The sequence below is a fragment of the Palaemon carinicauda genome, chromosome 6 (genome assembly GCF_036898095.1).
Source record: "Palaemon carinicauda isolate YSFRI2023 chromosome 6, ASM3689809v2, whole genome shotgun sequence".
NCBI lineage: Eukaryota > Metazoa > Arthropoda > Malacostraca > Decapoda > Palaemonidae > Palaemon > Palaemon carinicauda.
Window position 1 is genome coordinate 87,098,955 of NC_090730.1, and position 21,468 is coordinate 87,120,422.

At 41.5% G+C, this 21,468-nt stretch overlaps 1 protein-coding gene across 1 annotated transcript in view; it reads right to left on the bottom strand.

The window, feature by feature from the left end:
* Positions 1 to 21,468, bottom strand: part of LOC137643131 (carboxypeptidase D-like) — a 589,663-nt gene that overhangs the window by 492,242 nt on the left and 75,953 nt on the right. Inside the window, exon 5 of the mRNA XM_068375981.1 lies at positions 1,657 to 1,742. Within this exon, the coding sequence (XP_068232082.1) occupies positions 1,657 to 1,742 (86 nt within the window). The remainder of the gene's footprint in view (positions 1 to 1,656; positions 1,743 to 21,468) is intronic.

Sequence of the window (21,468 nt, forward strand, 5' to 3'; positions counted from 1 at the left end):
GGTAGAATGAAAGAATTAAAACACTTCTGAATAGATTAATCACCATAAATCTTAAAAGGCTTTCTTAATAAGCTAATTTTTGTGCAATTGAAGAAGACACAGAACTAATGTGTTGCTCAAATTTGCTGTTGAGAATCACACTTGAAATTTTAAGTTATACATCGTTATAAAAAAAAATATCAATGCTGAGATCTGGATGTTAACGACCAAGTGTCCTCAACCTAGTTAAAATTATACTTTGAGTTTTGTTAGGATTCAACTTCATGCCCCATAATTTACATAACACACTAACTTTAGCTAGATCTCTATTAAGGGATTCAGCAACCCAAAATCTATATTCAGGAGATGGAATTGATGCAAAGAGAGTATCATCATCTGCATATGCACCAAGCTGTTTTCTTGGCCAAACCACATGTCATATGTATAAAAGATGAAAAATAATGGGCCAAGAACACTACCCTGAGGAACACCACATATCACATTCCTACACTCACAAAAGTGCCCATCTACAACAACTCTTTGAGATCTATTACTTAAAAATTCAATAATAATAGTAAAAAAGACACAGCCACTCCCATCCCAACTGTTTAAGTTTGAAAACAAGGGCCACATGAATTAACATGATCAAAGGCAGCAATAAAATCAAGGCCAATCATGCTAAATTCCTTACCACAATCAAGGTATTTCTGTACAGCATTGGAGATTGTAAGAAGAGCATCACATGCTCCAAGGCATTTACGAAAACCAATTGCAAGTTGGTTAACAAATGTTTGCCTTCAGCAAACCTATTTAGACAATTTGCCAAAAGACATTCAAAACTTCAGATAATATTTGAGTTATGGAAATTGGGTGGTAATCAGTTGGACTTCAGCTATCACAAACACATTTATATAACACTACCGATTCTCCAACTAAAGCTAAAAGCTCTTCATGAAAACTTGCGCAAAATAATAGATAACTTTGGAGCTAAGAAATCTGCAGTCTTTATAAAAAGAAGGAAAAATACCATTTGCTTCTACACCTCCATAAACATCAAGGTCCATCAAGAGAGCTTTAATTCCACGAGGTCGAAAAGCTAAACTAGTTAATTTAGCTTCAGGAAAACAGGAATGGGGAAGATCAAGTTTCTCATTACTCTGTTTACTGTCAAAAAACTCAGCCAAAAGGGTTGCCTTTTCCTTTGGACAGTGAGTGAGGGGGCCATCTGGTTTAAGTAAAGGAGGAACCGTTGCATGTACACCAAAGAGTGCATATTTAAGGGTAACCCACCACTTATGTTCCTGAGTTGTACCACAAAAGGTTTTTTATAGTTAAATTGTGTTCCTTTTCAGTTGAAGCATAAACTCTGTGAGGAAAAGCTCTAAGCTGAGTATAGTTTTTTCCAAGTAAAATCAATCATCATTGAACCACGGTTTGTCTTTCACTTGGTAACTTGGCACATGACAAGGGATATGCCTATCAGTTTGGCAGTAGCTTGTTCACAAATTCTATTACATAAAAATATCCTAAAATAAATGTCAAATTATATCACTGAAAGAACAGGATTTTAAGCTTCCTCTCCCAATACTAAACCAAATAGAGCATAACCACCTTCATTTCAAATCTTTAAGAGAAGTCATATCTACTGACAAATAAAAAGTGAATAAAAACACTTACATGATTTTTAAAGAACTGGTCAGGAAAGTTGCGGTTTAAGTCCTTGTTATTAGCATTTGATCGGCCCGTAACTCCATCATAGTCTCCTGAAAAAATACTATTTCATTAACATATCTCGTAATGATGAATTAAACCAAGTGAGCTAACAGCAACTTCTATATGCATAAAAAAGATTATCGATAATAAAGATCGTCCTAAACCCATGTCACAATTGCTTGACTAAATTTGAAAAGATCTAACAAATATTTCTTAATACCAGGACATTGCAAAAGGAAACATTACAATTCAAGGCCTCACTAAAGCATATCCAAATATAAAGAAAATGTAAAAGACTTGTTTAATATTTCATACCGTATTAGTGTGTGTGTGATAAAATCTTCTTAACCACCAATACTATACGCTGAAAACTCACTTACAGGTATACATGCTTCCTAAACTAAGAATCAAGGGCAAAATTTTTAAACCACGCAACATTACATCACAACTCAGTAGTATAGGCTGCTTTATAATCCTAAATGTGTTTCAAGTAAAGGGAATGTAAGGCCAAAAGCCAAACGGTTTCTCCCACTCTTCCCCCTTTTGTATTTCGTTTTCATTTCTGTTATTCATGCACTCTTACTTTTCCTTTCATTCTACAGTATATATATTTCTTATATTTTTATTTTATTCCTTATTCCATGTTATCTTTTTTCTCCTTTTTATTCCTTATCATTCTTATTTTCTTTCATTCACTACTTTCCACTATATTCTATCTTTAGCATTAAGGATGATATTTGGTTCTTTGGAAAATGAATAATTTTCTTCAACAAAAAATTTGTAATTTTTTCAAAAAGCTTATGGAAGTTATAACAACACAAAAAGACAAAATATATTAAACAGAACTTGATATATTTTCCATATTTAATATAAACACCTGTAAAAAGTTCATTATGTTACAATACCTTTAAAGAATTATCTTTGAAAAATTTGGACAATTTTCATTAATAAATGCTAAAGCCATCTACTTATATTAATAAATGCTAAAGCCATCTGCTTATATTAATAAATGCTAAAGCCATCTACTTATAAATTCTATGTAGATTCCTACAGTAATTATTTTTCATTCTGAAATAGCATTTTTCATCTGAGTCCAATTTATCAAGCTTATGAAAAAATAAGAATAACTAAATTCCTACAAAACTTATTTTTATATCAGAGAAAGATTAAAACTGAGAAATAAAGAAATAGAGAAAGGTCGAGCGGCAATATAGAAATCTTTTTATATCAATGACCATATACAGGTATTTCAGTAACTTTTATCATGTATTTATATTATAAAAAATTACATACGAATATACAGTATACTGTATTAAATTTAAGAGCCTCTTTTAATTATCTTTATCAGTAATATTTTCATAAATATGGGTATTATATATGAGCTGCAAACAGTCTGAAAGTGTTGTAATAAAGTTATTGTGTATTTGTATGTTCTTCGATAGTGTTCAACTATCACTATATAACGGATTTTGAGCGAAGCGAAAAATCTATTTTTGGGTGAGATAGCCATGGCGTCCTGATGGAAGGATCCTTTTTGGTAGCTTCCTTGGGTAATCACTACTAGGATTTTCCCAGAGAATTAAACCACAGGTTATCACAGAATTCTAACTTCTGGAGCGAGTATCCTAAGGGTTTCCCCTTAAGACATCGTGTATCAACAGGGGAAACACATGTATAAACGTGCCACATAGCTATCTGCACCCCATATAGAGTTAACGCTTCAATATGGCGAACAGGGAGTGGCTGGGAGCTGAGCCGCAGCCGATCTAGATGTGGCGATATCGGTACTCGCGATGTAAACAGACGGACGCCATTGCTTTTGATGACGTCACGTCCGTCCTCATTCCGAAAGTCTGGAGCTCGCTCATCACCATGATACAGCGGCGCAGGGCGGGACCTGATCACAGACAGGGTGGGTCCATCAGGACGCCATGGCTATCTCACCCAAAAATAGATTTTTCGCTTCGCTCAAAATCCGTTTTTTGGGCTCAAGCCATGGCGTCCTGATGGAAGAGTACCAGAGAATTAGTGTATCGTGGTAGACTTTTTCCCCTTTATAAGTGAGTGCTAAAACATTGAGCCGAAAGCATAGTGGTCTATACTAGAGCTACCGTGAGGCAGTTGCCTTCCTGCCCCCCTGGCATGGAAGTCCCCACGGGCTATGCTGAGATCAAAGTGGTCATGGGAAGGCTATTCATATAGGCTGAAGGAACAATGAGATCCATAAGATAAGTCAGAGCGATTTGGTATTCGCGTCGAAACAAACTTGAAGTGGTGGTTGTACACTTCGTGCATGGAGTTGACTCATCTTCATAATTGAGTAAGTATTCGCTAAGGAAACTTACTTGCTCTATATAAATAAATGCCCGGAGTAAATCCTGGCATTTTCCTTAACCAAGAATAAAGGGTAATAAAACTATGACAATTAGTATATTTCATAGTAAGAAAGGAGCAAGGGAGACGCACAAGTAATAAAATAGACATTTTATTATATAATTGCAGGTAAATCAATACATGTCATGCAATAAATAGTAAAAAACATTTACATTGATAAAAATGTACATAGTCATAAAGGCGTGCTCTCGAGTCTGAAAGGGAAGAATCAAGTATTAGTAGGCACTCGTTCTACGGAACGTTAGTCTTTATGTAACACACGTCATGCACGTGGCATGTAGCACTCATGTGGTAATCTACTATGACATTTCACCTGAGGTAAGAACAGTTAAAGAAAACACAAGGTGGTTTCTGCTTCACTACGTATCACTTGAGGGTCAACATAGGCACCCGACGAGTTAGAGTCCCTAATAACTCACTGTTCTAAGCAGAGTTCAGAGCAGGTTTCATAACACTACCTGCGGCTACCACAAAATGTTTCACTTCGTGCACTTGTTTCGCATAATGTTTAAAGAAAACACGCGAGGATTTCCAGCCTGTATAGTTCTTGAGGCTTTCGAAATCCATACTCTGAAAGAAATTCAGAGACGAAGCGACTTTCCTAGGATCATGACCAGCGGGTGTACTGTCTGGATCCGCTCTGCGAATGAAGTAGGTGATTTTTGCTCTCAATTGTTTCAGTGACAGGTCGCTGCCCGATGTTTCTCCTTTGAAGAGTTGGCCTCCACCAAAGTTTGAAGTTCTATGAAGATAGACCTTAAGGCTCTCTACTGGACATAGAGAGGCATCTTCCTTCAAGGGGCATATCCTCCACGGGCCCCATCGTTTGGTAGGTAATTCGTTCTTTGCGAGAAACGTCGGATCAGGGAAGAGGGAGAGCTCTCCTGAATCGTTGAAAACGATATGTCCCTCTTCTCTAGATAGTGCCACTATTTCGCTGACTCGGGCTCCCGAAGCTAGAGCAAAGAGAAATATAACTTTCTGAGTCAGGTCCTTAAGAGGGCATGAATCATTGTCCAAGTTGGAGGCGAAGTGGAGAACTTTGTCTAGAAACCAAGTGATTGGTCTCGGAGGGGGTGCCGGTCGTAAACGGGCACAGGCCTTCGGTAGTTTGTTGAAGATGTCGTTAGACAGATCTATTTGGAAGGCGTATGACAAAGGTCTGGTCAAGGCCGATTTGCAAGTAGAAATCGTGTTGGCTGCCAAGCCTTGTCCATGAAGGTGAATGAAGAAGGACATGCAAAAATCTATAGTGATTTTCGAGGGGTTCTTTGCCTTGACGAAGGAGACCCATTTCCTCCAAGACGATTCGTATTGCCTTCTCGTGGATTCGGTCTTGTATTCCTCGAGGAAGTCTAGACTCTTCTTCGAAATCCCAAACCTTTTCTTAGCGGCTAGGGTGAGAAAATCATGAGATGAAGGTCCTTGATTTTCGATGATGAAGCGAAGACAGTCGACTTCTGTATTTGCTGGGAGAGAACTGGGTCCGGGAGGGGGATCAGCGTTGGCTGCATCTCCAGGATCAAGGGGTACCAGTTGCTGCGGGGCCACTTGGGAGCCACTAGAGCTGCTGTCCCTTTGAAGGTTCTCAATTTGGAGAGGACTTTCAGCCGAAGATTGGTGGGAGGGAACAGGTAAATCTTGGCCCATCTGTTCCAATCCAAGGTCATGGCGTCCACCGCTTCCGCTTTGGGGTCCTCGTACGGGGCTACATATCGAGGAAGTTGATGGTTGTCGCTCGTTGCGAAGAGGTCGATCTGGAGTTCTGGGACTCGGTGAGAGATGAAGGCGAATGATCTTGCGTCTAGAGACCATTCCGACTCTATCGGGTTTGTCCGAGATAGAGCGTCCGCTGTCACATTGCGGAATCCTTGTAGGTGAACTGCAGACAGGTGCCATTTCTTCCTTTCTGCCAGACGGAAGATTGTCAGGAGCACCTGATTTATCTTGGGCGATCTTGAGCCCTGGCGATTGAGACAACACACTACCACAGAGCTGTCCAGGGTCAGGCGAATGTGTATCGACGGGGGCGGGGAGAGTTACTTCAGCGTCAGAAGAACCGCCATGGCCTCCAAGATGTTGATGTGAAACGTCTTGAATAGGGGAGACCAAGTGCCTTGAGCCTGTTTTTGGTGGGAGTGACCTCCCCAACCCTCCAACGAAGCGTCCGTATGGATGTTGAGAGATGGAGGTGGGTGTTGGAGAGGAAGGGACCTTTTTAGGGCCCTCGCTTCTGACCACGGCTTTAGAAGAAGTCGAAGTCTGCTTGGGAGCCGTCTCTTGAGGTCTCTTCGAGCGATGGATGCGAAACGTCTCCAGACTCCCGCTGCATCCTTTAGCTGTGCACGAAGCACTGGGTTTGTGATCGAGGCGAACTGTAGAGAGCCTAGAACTTGTTCCTGCTGGCGTCTTGAGATCCGTTTGGATTTTAACAGTCGCTTGACAGACCCTGCTATTTCCTTCCTTTTCTTTGCTGGAATGGAAAGGCGGTGTGACTGAAGATTCCAGTGGATGCCTAACCATTGGAACTTCTGAGCTGGAGATAGGCGAGACTTTTTCGCGTTTATCTGGAATCCCAGGTGTTCGAGAAACTGGGTAACTTTTCTGCAGGATTCTATACAATCCTCGGGCGAGGGCGCCCACACTAGCCAGTCGTCGAGGTAGGCCATCACCTGGACGTTTCGGATGCGGAGCTGTTGTACTACTGCGTCCGCTAGCTTTGTGAATATCCGAGGGGCCACGTTGAGTCCGAAGGGCATGGCCCGGAAGGCATAGCTTTTCCGTTGGAGTCGGAATCCAAGGTAGGAGGAAGCGTGATGGTTCATTGGTATGTGCCAGTATGCGTCCGCCAGGTCTATCGAGACCGTGAAAGACCCTCGAGGCAGGAGGGTTCTGATCTGTTGAAGAGTCAGCATCTTGAACTTGTTGTTCGATATGAATACGTTGAGGGGGGATAAGTCCAGAATGACTCTGAGTCTGTCTGAGTCTTTCTTGGGGACACAAAACAGTCTCCCTTGGAACCTTGTGGACTTCACCCTTCTTATCACCTTCTTGTTCAAGAGGTCTAGCACATATTCTTCCAGGAGGGGGGTTGAACGTTGGAAGAATTGCTGGAAGGTTGGGGGTGGTTGCGCCCAGCTCCAGCCCAGACCTTTCTTGATGATGCTGTGTGCCCAGGAGTCGAAGGTCCAACGATCCTGGAAGTGGCGGAGTCTTCCTCCCACCGGAAGCACTTCATTGCTTCTGGGGTCCCGAGGACTTGCTGCCTCGGCCGCTAGCTCCCTGTCCTCCTCTGCCTCTGGAGGGCCGGCGAGAGGAATCTCTGCCGGAACCCCTGCCTGAGCTTCTACCTTTGGGACGAAAGGTAGTGGAGTGCTGCTCGAAGGCGGGGTTGAAGGCCGGTGATGAGGACAAAACCGGCTGTGGGACCAACTGAAAGGTCTGTGGCGGCTGAGCGGCCACTTGGGGAGTAGCGGGTGCCGGAAACTGACGTCTGTGCTGACGTTGCTGGGGTCTATGCTTCGACTGCTTCCTCTTAGGCTGAGGACCGTCATCCTGAGAGGGCTTTCTCTTCCTAGACATGCCCCATTTGTTGAGAAGGTTCCTGTTCTCAGATGCGGCCTTGTCTGTGATCTCTTTCACTAGATCAGACGGGAAGAGGTACTTGCCCCAGATGTTGGAGGAAATCAGTTTCCGGGGTTCGTGTCTGACAGTGGCACTGGAGAACACGAATTCTCTGCAGGCTCTACGAGCTCGCATGAAGTGGTACAGATCCTTGACTAAGGTTGCCATATGAGATTTGGCAAGGACCATGTAATGGTCAGGGACTCTGGTGTCGCCAGCCATTACGTCCATCTGGACCTGGAGAGTGAGAGATGCTGCCAGCCTCTCCTTCGTTTCCTGTTCCCTACGAAGGAGGTGATCGTTTAGCTTGGGGAGGTCCTCATTAAACTGACGTCCAGCAACGTCAGGATCTAGTTTGCCCACCACGAAGGTGTGTTGCACATCCTTCCAGTGTTTGGTGTCAGGCGGGGTGACTGCGGAGAAAGGTCTGCATTCCTCCAATGCAGGGCAGGATTTCCCTTCTTCTACAGCCTTAAAGCAGGCAGCGAAGGCCTTTTCCGTGAAGGGTATCACCACTTCATCGGGCGCAACGTAGGTGGGGTACTTCTTGCTCAGAGCCGGAAGTCCAGAGCTGGTAAAGCCTCTGCTCTTAAGCGCTTTGGCAAGCATAGCCTGGGCCTTCGAGAGATCGAACACTATTTTCTCCTTCGGTTCGGTCTCTTCCTTTGAGGATGGTTCTGAACGTAGACGGACGTAACAGTCCGGATACGCCTCAAAGTGGGGGAAGAACTCCACTTCTTCCAAGGGTATGGAACCGATCTTATCGCTGACGAAGATCTTGTCGTCAGCGATGACCATATGCTCGGCGAATCGCCACGGATTGTCGCTCGAGCATGCGGGGAGGTCCTTGATGGAGATTTTGCGAGATTCCTTGGAACCTCCCATCGACCGAATGATCTGGTGAGTTTCTTGGAGCTTCTGCTCCATCACGGATTCAATGAGCCGAATCATATCCTGTGCCGTAGGTAGAGGAGTCGTGGTGGAGGACGTAGACGGGAGAGACACTTCCGTCGGTGTAGGAGTAGGAGGGGGGATGGAGGGAGGGGCATCCTCCTTATCGGACTCGGTATACACAACCCGGTCCTCTTCTTCATCATCCTCCCCTTCACCCTGGGCCATAAGGGTTTTCTCGGTGTCCTCCGAGATCTCTGACATGCGTTCATCATGTTCTGAATCCAGGTGATAATCATTCATGGACTGAGCCATGACAACATCAGGTTCCACTGTAATCTGGACTACGGGGATCTGTTCGACTGGGACCACTGAGTCTGGAGAGGCCTTTGGGAACAGCAAAGACCTCATTTCTTCTGTGGCTAGGTATGGTCCAGTGGCGTTCTTCTGAAAGCCACGTACCCACTTGCGTAGGTTGTCCCGAGCAGTGTCCCGAATCTCCGCTGAGGGAGAATCATAGAATGCTTTCTGTAAGCATTCTTGGCAGACCGAACAGGTGGTGGGGCCCCAGTATTTGAGATCCCCTCTCTTGTGAGCACAAGGGGCGTGTGTCCTACACGCCGTGTGTCCATAGAAGTGTGGCCGACGGACCGCGCAGAAGTCGTGGTCACACCTGACGTACTCCTCCTGTAAAGGAAAGAGACGATGAGTATTGTAGAGTCATAATATGGCTCGTATATAAAGTTAATTATTAACAAGTTAATATTAACTTAAATTAATTGTGATGCACAGAAGGGTGGGTGAAAGGAGACAGACGCATGCCTCGTGTAACCCGCCCGGCTGGTTGCCGTAGCATCGGACAGTCCCAGGTGGCCGTAGGCCTCCATGGAAGGTGTCTTGATAATGGGAATTCCATCTAGAATAACCATATTATAGACTAGGCTTGAAATCTTATCAAGAAAGTCTGGGGATCATGAGATCCTAGTAAGGTTCCGGCAACCAGACGTGCCAATTACACGTAGCGTGCTGGAAAGATGAAACACGCAAGAAGACAGAGTGAAAACTGAACAAAATGTACGATTCCGTACCAGTTTGTCTGCGTTAACAAGCCGTCTAGGTGCGGTTTTTAGGAGCTATCGCTAGTAAAGATAGCTGAGAGAAGGGGTGCAAGGCATCTTGCCGCCTCCGGACGGGTCCGGCATACCCCCGGCACGCCGGAAGCCGCTCGAGCAGAGTTTCTGGCATTCAAGAATGATCATTCTATGGTCAAAAGAAGCCAGGGTGGCGGCAGCCGGTAGCGGCGGCCGCCGGCAAGGAGCGGCGGTTCCGGCAGCCGGAGGCAGTCGGAGGGTGACAGGGGTAAGGATAAAGGAGCATAGCCGGGGCCGGGGGCCGGCTGCTAGTGCCGGCACTCCGGGAGGGGTCGGCAGTGTGCCGAGGCTATGAGGGAATGGAGAGGCCACGGCGGTAAGCCGGCGGCCGGCGGCGATCCCCCGGCACTCGGGGGAAGGCGGCAAGGATAAGGAAGTCACCCGTAGCGGCGGTAATGCCGGGGTAGAGGCGGCAAGGGACAAGCACCAAAGATGGAGGTGGGATGGCAAGGCTGTACTAGCCTAGTCAAGACACCTCTGGAAAAGGTACCACCATGATAGAGGTGAATCTATCATCCTAAGCAGGGGCCGCAATGGCCGGGGGCTAAGGCAGTCCAAGAGAGGACAGGGTGTACCCAAAGAAGGGGTGGAGACTCTTCATGTCGACCAAATGATAACTGACTCCATAGCACTATGGAGGGTCTATGTATCAGAGCGGACAACACTGGGAGCACCACGGGGTCCAGCACTCCAGCCTAGGGTGGAGTGTAGGACAGGGGACATATGAAGCCTAACCTACTGGTAGGTTAGGCTAGGCAAGAGATAGGTTGGGGGGGGGGAAAGGGTCTTCTTATAAGAAAGGATGGGTTATGCACCAGAGCGGCCACCTAGGAAGGGAGATGCTCACCCTAACCTATAGTAGGTGGACCAGCTGAAAAACGGTGCACGCGTATATTTCAGCAAGGTACATAAACCAGCCCTCCCAACCTAACCTGGATTAGGGTTGTTAGACCCTAATCAAGGAAGGGAGAAGACGTATCGCAAGGAAAAGGTCAAGGACCGATTCAGCTTAAAGGAGGTGATCCTACCTTTAAGGTCCGCAACACTAAGGGAGGGGTCATTCCCTTAGGTGAGGAGGCGATACAGTACTCTGAGGAGTCTTGTCCTATCACATGTAATAGGGTACAAGATTACCAGAGGGAAGCCCTAGGGCTAGGGATGAAGAGAGCATATAGGGGTCCTATCATAAGGTTAGGTTAGCAAGGCACTCAAGATAACCTACCCCCTATATGGTCCCTGAAGGCAAAAAACACTTGCATCACTGTCAATGGTATTGTAAAATAATGCCAAAATCTTCATAACTAACACTAGGATCACTGAAATATCATGCATTAACACTGGTATATGCTCACTGGCCTAGGGGCTAATCAAAGCCTACTGGTATGGGGTCAGCGAAGACCCTAACTAATGCGTCAAAAACACGATATAAAGTTCCTAGCTATGAAGACTAAATAACTAATAGCGCTGATTAGTAACTTATATACCGGTAAGGCTGTTGCGGCTAACTAAATAAGGCATGCAAGCAACAGCAGCGTCATAAAATGGTGCTGACCGGTCTGGCAAAGCTCTGCCATAATTATGCAAATATCTCGAAAAGTAAGATTTACTTTAAGGTCAGAGCTTATTTAAACAATACTTAAACCTTTGTACTCAACTTTCCAGAAGGAGGTGAAGCTGAAGGTTGAGACATGGCGAGGATGCAAGCAGATAAAGTCGCACAAAGGGAAAAATACGTCCAATCGAGCGAGCTACTAGCAAAGGAATGAGGACGGACGTGACGTCATCAAAAGCAATGGCGTCCGTCTGTTTACATCGCGAGTACCGATATCGCCACATCTAGATCGGCTGCGGCTCAGCTCCCAGCCACTCCCTGTTCGCCATATTGAAGCGTTAACTCTATATGGGGTGCAGATAGCTATGTGGCACGTTTATACATGCGTGTCCCCTGTTGATACACGATGTCTTAAGGGGAAACCCTTAGGATACTCGCTCCAGAAGTTAGAATTCTGTGATAACCTGTGGTTTAATTCTCTGGGAAAATCCTAGTAGTGATTACCCAAGGAAGCTACCAAAATGGATCCTTCCATCAGGACGCCATGGCTTGAGCCCAAAAATAGACTGTATACAGTATATATACATCAGAAGCTTGGAGCCTTACTAAAGCCTTGGATCAAAAGCCAGTTACAACTCAAAACACTAAAGAAAAAATATTGATGGGATTAACAATAAACGACAGAAAAATAGCAACATGGATACGAGAGCAAACTATCTATCTATCTATCTATCTATATATTATATTATATATATATATATATATATATATATATATATATATATATATATATATATATATATATATATATATATATATATATATACAGAGAATGCAATCTCGGAAGTACAGGGTGGTTTTAGAAGAGGTAGGGGTTGTATGAATCAGATTTTTACAGTTAGGCAGATATGCGAGAAATATTTAGCAAAAGGTAAGGAGGTGTATGTTGCGTTTATGGATCTGGAGAAAGCATATGATAGAGTTGATAGGGAAGCAATGTGGAATGTGATGAGGTTATATGGAGTTGGTGGAAGGTTGTTGCAAGCAGTGAAAAGTTTCTACAAAGGTAGTAAAGCATGTGTTAGAATAGGAAATGAAGTGAGTGATTGGTTTCCGGTGAGAGTGGGGCTGAGACAGGGATGTGTGATGTCGCCGTGGTTGGTTAACTTGTATGTTGATGGAGTGGTGAGAGAGGTGAATGCTCGAGTGCTTGGACGAGGATTAAAACTGGAAGGCGAGAATGACCATGAATGGGAGGTAAATCAGTTGATGTTTGCGGATGATACTGTACTGGTAGCAGACACAGAAGAGAAGCTTGGCCGATTAGTGACAGAATTTGGAAGGGTGTGTGAGAGAAGGAAGTTGAGAGTTAATGTGGGTAAGAGTAAGCTTATGAGATGTACGAGAAGGGAAGGTGGTGCAAGGTTGAATGTCATGTTGAATGGAGAGTTACTTGAGGAGGTGGATCAGTTTAAGTATTTGGGGTCTGTTGTTGCAGCAAATGGTGGAGTGGAAGCAGATGTACGTCAGAGAGTGAATGAAGGTTGCAAAGTGTTGGGGGCAGTTAATGGAGTAGTAAAAAATAGAGGGTTGGGCATGAATGTAAAGAGAGTTCTATATGAGAAAGTGATTGTACCAACTATGATGTATGGATCAGAGTTGTGGGGAATGAAAGTGATGGAGAGACAGAAATTGAATGTGTTTGAGATGAAGTGTCTAAGGAGTATGGCTGGTGTATCTCGAGTAAATAGGGTTAGGAACGAAGTGGTGAGGGAGAGAACGGGTGTAAGAAATGAGTTAGCGGCTAGAGTGGATATGAATGTGTTGAGGTGGTTTGGCCATGTTGTGAGAATGGAAAATGGTTGTCTGCTAAAGAAGGTGATGAATGCAAGAGTTGATGGGAGAAGTACAAGAGGAAGGCCAAGGTTTGGGTGGATGGATGGTGTGAAGAAAGCTCTGGGTGATAGGAGGATAGATGTGAGAGAGGCAAGAGAGCATGCTAGAAATAGGAATGAATGGCGAGCGATTGTGACGCAGTTCCGGTAGGCCCTGCTGCTTCCTCCGGTGCCTTAGATGACCGCGGAGGTAGCAGCAGTAGGGGATTCAGCATTATGAAGCTTCATCTGTGGTGGATAATGTGGGAGGTTGGGCTGTGGCACCCTAGCAGTACCAGCTGAACTCGATTGAGTCCCTGGTTAGGCTGAAGGAACGTAGAGAGTAGAGGTCCCCTTTTTGTTTTGTTTCTTTGTTGATGTCAGCTACCCCCCAAAATTGGGGGAAGTGCCTTTGGTATATGTATGTATGTATGTATGTATGTATATACATATATACATATATATATATATACATATATATATATATATATATATATATATATATATATATATATATATATATATATATATATATATATATATATATATATATATATATATATATATATATATATATATATATATATATACATACAGTGGTACCTCTGGATACGAAAGTTTCTGCTTACGAAAAATTCAGGATGCGAAAAGTGATTCGAAGATTTTTATGCCCCAGGATACGGATAAAATTTCAGGATACGAAAACCTTACGAGATCCCAACTCTTCGCCGGGAGTAATTTTAAAAAGCGCGCGCCGCCTGACTTTGAACTTGGGTAGACTCACTTACAGCCTCCCGCTCACCCATTGGTTATCTCCCTACTCAGACGCTAGCTGACGCCATAAGATCCTGCTTTCCTATTGGTCGGCAACTATCCCAGCTTGCCTACGCACGGGCGTTTATCTCTCTCTCTCTCTTTTCGTTCCGACCGCGGTATCATTAACAGACATTGTGTTGTGTGCTTTCGCTTGTTTGACGTAGTGTTAATATATAGTACATTCGTACGCCACGTGTTATCGTTAATAAACATTCGTTACTGTGCACTGTACTGTATTAGTGTTTACTATACATAGACTGTATATAACGTTACGTAGTGTATTATATTACGTATTACTGTAGCCATGGGTCCCAAGAATGTTGCCGAAGGAAAGAAGAAGACGACGATGCTCTCGATGGAGACGAAACTTGAAATCGTGAAAAAGTACGAGTCTGGCATGCGTTTAAGTGCAATCGCCAAGGAGTATGGCCGGAATCCGTCTACGATAGGCACCATCCTGAAGCAGAAGGCGGCCATCAAAGCAGCAACACCTTCTAAGGGCGTCACTATTTTCTCCAACAAGAGAACGCACGTGCATGACGAGATGGAGAGGCTGCTTCTTATGTGGATCAAGGACAAAGAGATCTCAGGAGACACCATTTTCGGTGATCTCGAGCGTTCTCAGGCCGAAGAAGGAGCAGGAGAAGGAACATCCCAGCAGGAACCCCCAGAGTTCAAGGCTTCTCGTGGGTGGTTCGAGAAGTTCAAGAAAAGGACTGGCATCCATTCAGTGGTATGGCATGGGGAGGCAGCCAGCTCGGACACGAAGGCCGCCGAAGCCTTTGTTAAAACGTTCGACGAGTTGACTCTGCAGGAAGGCTACAGTTCGCAGCAAGTTTTCTATTGCGACGAAACTGGGCTTTTCTGGAAGAAAATGCCTCGTCGGACGTTCATCACGGCGGAGGAGAAGAGGCTACCCGGACATAAGCCTATGAAGGACAGGCTTACCCTTGCTTTTTGTGCAAACGCCAGTGGGGACTGCAAGATAAAGCCCCTGCTGGTGTACCATTCAGAAAATCCCCGAGCCTTCAAAGCCCACAAAGTCATTAAGGAGAACCTTCCCGTGATGTGGAAGGCGAATGCCTGGGTAACGAGGCAACTGTTCATTGATTGGGTGAATGTCTGCTTCGGTCCGACTGTCCGAAAATATTTGGAAGAAGAGCGCCTCCCTATGAAATGTCTGCTGGTGTTGGACAATGCTCCAGCTCACCCTCCTGGCCTCGAGGAATATCTTCTGGCCGAGTATTCCTTCATAAAGGTCCTGTATCTATCGCCTAACACCACCCCTCTCCTCCAGCCCATGGACCAGCAAGTTATTTCTAATATTAAAAAATTGTACACGAAGCATCTCTTCCAGAGATGTTTCCAAGTCACAGAGAGTACAAACCTCACTCTGCGTGAATTTTGGAAAGATCACTTCAACATCGCGATATGCCTCAAACTCATCGATCTCGCTTGGCAGGAAGTTTCGAGGCGTACCCTAAACTCATCTTGGAGGAAGCTGTGGCCTGATGCTGTCTCTGCACGAGACTTCGAGGGGTTCGGGAAGCCTAGAGGAGAAGCCGAGATTGTTGACGATCCTGAACCAATTCAGCAGTCTGAGGTGGCTGACATCGTACATCTTGGTACGTCCATGGGGCTGGAAGTTAGCGCGGAAGATATCGATGAACTTATCGAGGAGCACCACGAGGAGTTGACGACGGACGACTTGAAGGAGTTGGAGACGATGCGAGTGATGTTCAAGAGCAGTTCTCTAGCGGTGATGAGGAGGATGTTGCACCTTTGAAAATGGCAGACAACAAGGAAATTCTTGCATGTTTCCATAAAATGGCAGACTACGTCGAAAAGGAACATCCAGAAAAAGTTTATACCAACCGTGCGCTTGAATACTGCAATGGCGTTTGCCTAACGCATTTTAGAAATGTGTTGAAAAGTAGGCAGAAACAAGCTTCAATGGATAGTTTCTTATTAAAGAGGCCAGCGGTATTAGTAGGCCAAGACGAAGGTGAAAGTAAAGAAAAGAAACAGAAAAAAGAAAGTGATGAAGAAGTAGAAGGTGAAAGTAAAGAAAAGAAACAGAAAAAAGAAAGTGATGAAGAAGTAGAAGAGATTTAGAAAATAAGAAAAACGTAAAGTTATAAAAAAGCAAAAAAAAAAAAAATTCAATTTTAAGTTTTATGTTACCGTTAAGTGTTAAAGTAATTTTTTCTTTCATTTTATAGTTTTCCATACGTAATGTTAAGTGTTAATTATTTCTGCCATTTTTTTATTTCGTAAAGTTTAAGTGTTAATGTGTTAAGTGTGTAAATTACTGTACGTAGTCTGTCACTTGTTACGTTTTCTGCCTTATGCCATCCTCCTCTGCCGCGACTTCGCTATCGGACATCGTCTCAATCAAAAGGTAAGTTTCAACTTTTTTGTTACACTAATTAACTGTAACCTTTTTTTCAGAGTGTACAGGTATCAATCATTAATTTAGGTGTACGTACAGGTAACAATACACCTTCACTGATCTAAATGCTTTACGTACATACAGTACCGTAACTTATATACAGTAGTAAAGAAAACGGACCGTTTTCTTTGGGCTTGGGGGGGATAACTTGGCTATAACTACATTATTGAATAATCTCATAGTGGTTTCTGGAATGGATTAGGCTGTTTTTAACGGTTGTGTTAATTATTGAATGATAGAAATGGCTGCATTGCATGTTTATTACTACAGTTTAGCGTGTTTATGAAAGAAAAGGTGACTTTTTATAAGGCTTGGAACGGATTAGGCTATTTACATGTAAAACGCGACTCAGGATACGAAAATATCATGATACGAAACCGCATCCTGAACGGATTAATTTCGTATCCTGAGGCATCACTGTATATATATATAGATATATATATATATATATATATATATATATATATATATATATATATATATATATATATATATATATATATATATACAGTGAACACTCGTTTATCGCGGTAGATAGGTTCCAGACCCGGCCGCGATAGCTGAAAATCCGCGAAGTAGGGACACCATGTTTACGTATTTATTTAACATGTATATTCAGACTTTTAAAACCTTCCCTTTACGTAGTACTGTTAACAAACTACCCTTTAATGTACAGAACACTTAATGCATGTACTACAGTACCCTAAACTAAAACAGGCACAAATATTAGAGGCGATTTTATATCATGCATTTCCTAAACACGCCAAAAAGCACGATAAAAAATGACAACCAATGTTTTGTTTACGTTTATCTCTGATCAAAATGAAGAAACAGACGCATTTACACATCTGTGTATAGGTTAGTTTTTGCATCGACAACAATCTTACCAAGTATTGATTATATGTTGATTTTGTTATTACCAATGTTTTACTTAATTTTTCTTAGGACTGCCAAATAAATGAAATGAATGCCTTTTATATAATGTTTTTCTTTATGACGCTGCCTGAAACGGAAATCTTCGATCATAATAAACAAACGAAGGCATTAAACGCGCATGATGAAAGTGATAAATATTGATATTAAAAGCTTTTAGTAAATATGTTATTACTAATATTTACTGTATCTATATAAAATCCTACATACGTAGCAAAGCAGGAAAACAATTTTTTTTTCTTTTTTTTGTTTGGCGTTTAATCAACAATAACAAACTGCCGTTAATGACCGAATGATAATTTATGATAATTCTAAAATGTTACTAAAGATGATTCTCCATTCCATATCCAAAATACTTTTCCTAACTTCAGTTATAAGTCAACTTGTAGCCCCCTCAATTATGAAACCATCTAAAAAAAAAGTAAGAGAAGAAGCAAGTACTAGGCCGATTTTTAAAGTTGTCGAACAATTAAGTTACCGCTATAACGTTCGATGTGACAGTGCGAGATTGGAAAAAGTAAGGAAAATTGGATCATGATTGATTTTCAATATAAATGAAACTTTGTGAAGCAACAAAGATTTCATTTGTTAGTGAGATGGAGGTAAGGAATGAGAGGTAGTGAAAAGTAGCCCACAGAGAGAGAGAGAGAGAGAGAGAGAGAGAGAGAGAGAGAGAGAGAGAGAGAGAGAGAGATTGTTTTCGTACGCGCATATTCTTGAGACTGGCAGCTAGACGTCAGCTGATCTGATCACAGCCAAAAGTAATACAAAAAGAAGTCAGCAATACTCAATTTTTAAAACACACCCGAAATTTAAAAACAAAAGTACTGTACACGCTTTCTTAATGTGCAATTAACTATTTAAAGAGTAGCAATTTTCTAGAATAAAATGATGTTTCCCCCAAAAATAGTGGTTTGCTCATGAAATCGGATACCGTATTTAAGCTACGATTTAAATGGATGTATACACGGTATATATGCTTTACGTACGCTATTTTACGCTTGTTTTGTTGTAGGATATGTACACTTATTCGAGATGTGATTTTTGCAACAAAGAATATTACTGGATGCAGTACTACGTATACATACAAAAGATTCATGGAAAAGATGCACATCCATTACATTTGTAGTAGTGGCCATCAGCAGCCTTACACCATTCAAATATGACTGCATCTGATTTGCATTTCATGTTCGATTTAATTTTACTACGTATACTAAATTATCGTATGATCACATTCTCTTTTCGTGCTTTATTTTTTTCTGTACTGAATTATATGTCATATGTAATGCAATGAACCATCAGTAAGAGCAGATATTATTAATTATTAATGAAATTACCAAAATATTTGGGGTCTTCATATATCGCGGCTATTTTCGAAATTTCCGGAAAATCCGCGATATATGTATATACATGCGTTATGATAAAAAATCCGCGAAGTCGTGAATCCGCGATAGTCGAACCGCGAAGTAGCGAGGGCTCACTGTATGTATATATATATATATATATATATATATATATATATATATATATATATATATATATATATATATATATATATATATATATATATATATGGGTAAAATCCATAGGAAACAGGAAAAGAAAAGACAAGGTACCAAGCGCTTTCGTGTATTACGTACACTTCTTCAGTAAAGAAGTGTATGTAATTTACGAAAGCGCATGGAACCTTGTCTTTTCCTTTCCTGTTTCCTGAGGATTTTACCCTTTAATATCTGTCATGTGCAGTTTTGTGACTGATAAGTAATATATATATATATATATATATATATATATATATATATATATATATATATATATATATATATATATACATATATACAGAGAGAGAGAGAGAGAGAGAGAGAGTGTGTGTGTCTGTGTGTTACAAGGATTATGGGTGTCTCAAAGACTTTTTAGTCCATCCACAGAGACTCCATATGCTCTTTGGTAGAGCAATTCAGTTCAAGTATTTAGAGTTCTTATGATCTTGTCTGACTTATTCTTGAACACGTTTACCCCATGTTTACTACATCTGCTGGCAGTCTGTTCCAAGTATTTATTATTCACTATTTTGTATGTAAAGAAATTGTCACATTGGGTGGTGGTGTATCTTTTCATTTCAAGTTTGTATCCGTTATCTCTGGGCTGATTTATACTAGCGTGAATTGATTGTTGTAATCTACATTTGTTATTACTTTAAGAATTTAGAATGACACTATTAACTGTCCCCTTAGTCATCGAGTTTGTAGGTCAAATAGTTCAAATGTTCTATCCTCCGTCTATATCCAAACTGCCTTAGTGTTGGGACTAGTTTGGTGACCCTAGATTGTACTGCTACTAGTCTATCTATATCCTTTTGAATACTTGGAACCAAGAATTGGACTCCGGATGCTGGATGGGGTCTTACTAGTGATGTGTACAGCTGTAGTGCAGTCTTTGGTTCTATATTTGAATTGTCTCTTTATGTAACCAATTAGTTTTTGTGCTTTCTTTTCAGCTTTTATGCTCTGTTTGGTGAACTTCAAATCCTTGCTGTTAATAATACTGAAATCTTCCTCCTGGTTCACACTTTCTATTTCATTACCCAGCAGTGAGCAATCTCATTGTGGGTTACTATAACCTATGTGCATGACTTTACATTTTCCACATTTGAAAGGCATTTGCCATTTTCTGGACCATTATCCTAGCTTCATTAGATCTTCTTTTAAGGCTTCCACGTCTTCTGAGTTTGCAGCATTTATGCCTTGTTTAGTATCATTAGCAAATCTGGGTATTCTACTAGTTAATCCTAAATCTATGTCGTTAATGTAGATCAGAAATAGCAATGGGCAAAGGATGGATTATTGAGGTACTCTGCTTGCAACAGCTACCCACTCTGAAGCTTCTCCATTGATTTCAACTCTGTTTTCTGTTTGCTAGCCAATCTTCGATCCATTCAGCTGGTTCGTCAATGATGCATAGTGCTCCAATTTTGACTTATTAATCTTTAATGAGGAACTTTATCAAAAGCCTTTTGAAAATCTAGGTTTATGATGTCTATTGCCCTGCTTTTGTCATAAATGCTAAACATATTAGGAAAAAATTACAAAAGATTTGTTACACATGATCTCTTTTGTCTAAAACCATGTTGGCTGTCAATCAGAAGATTGTTTCTCCCTACAGGTTCTACTATTGAGAGAGAGAGAGAGAGAGAGAGAGAGAGAGAGAGAGAGAGAGAGAGAGAGAGAGAGAGAGAAGAGAGAGAGAGAGAGAGAGATATAAGTTATAACATGGTTATTGAAGGGCATCATAATAAGTACAGTTATGATATCTGGTGTTCCTCTGGGTAGTGCCTTTATCTGCTTACTTTTCATGTATATATATATATATATATATATATATATATATATATATATATATATATATATATATATATATATATATATATATATATAATATATATATATATATATATATATATATATATATAATATATGTATGTATGTATGTATGTATGTATGTATATATATATATATATATATATATATATATATATATATATATATATATATATATATATATATATATATATATACTCTCTCTCTCTCTCTCTCTCTCTCTCTCTCTCTCTCTCTCTCTCTCTCTCTCTCTCTCTCTCTCTCTCTCAATTCCACCTCCTGAATGTAGAGCAGGGGTTGCTAAAACCCCTAATAAGGATCTAACTAAAATTATTGTATGGTGCAAATTATGGGACATGATGTGGAATCCTAACAACACTCAGTGTAATTGTAATAAGGTTGAGAACAGTGGCTCTTCAACATTGATAACGTTCTTTAACTCTATACGATTCCTTAAAAATTTTAGCTGTGATTCTTGATTGCAGATTTACTTTTGAGAAACATGTTTGGTCTGTTTCTTCTGCAATTACACAAAAAATTAGCTTATTGAGAATGCCTTTTAAGATTTTCAGTGATCAATCTAATTTATTATAACAAAAAAAAATTAATTATTTCATTCTTCTTAGTTTTGAGCATTGTTCTCCCGTCTGGTCTTCAGCTGCTAAATATCATCATAATTTGTTGAAGAAAACCTTGTGGTCTATTAAATTTC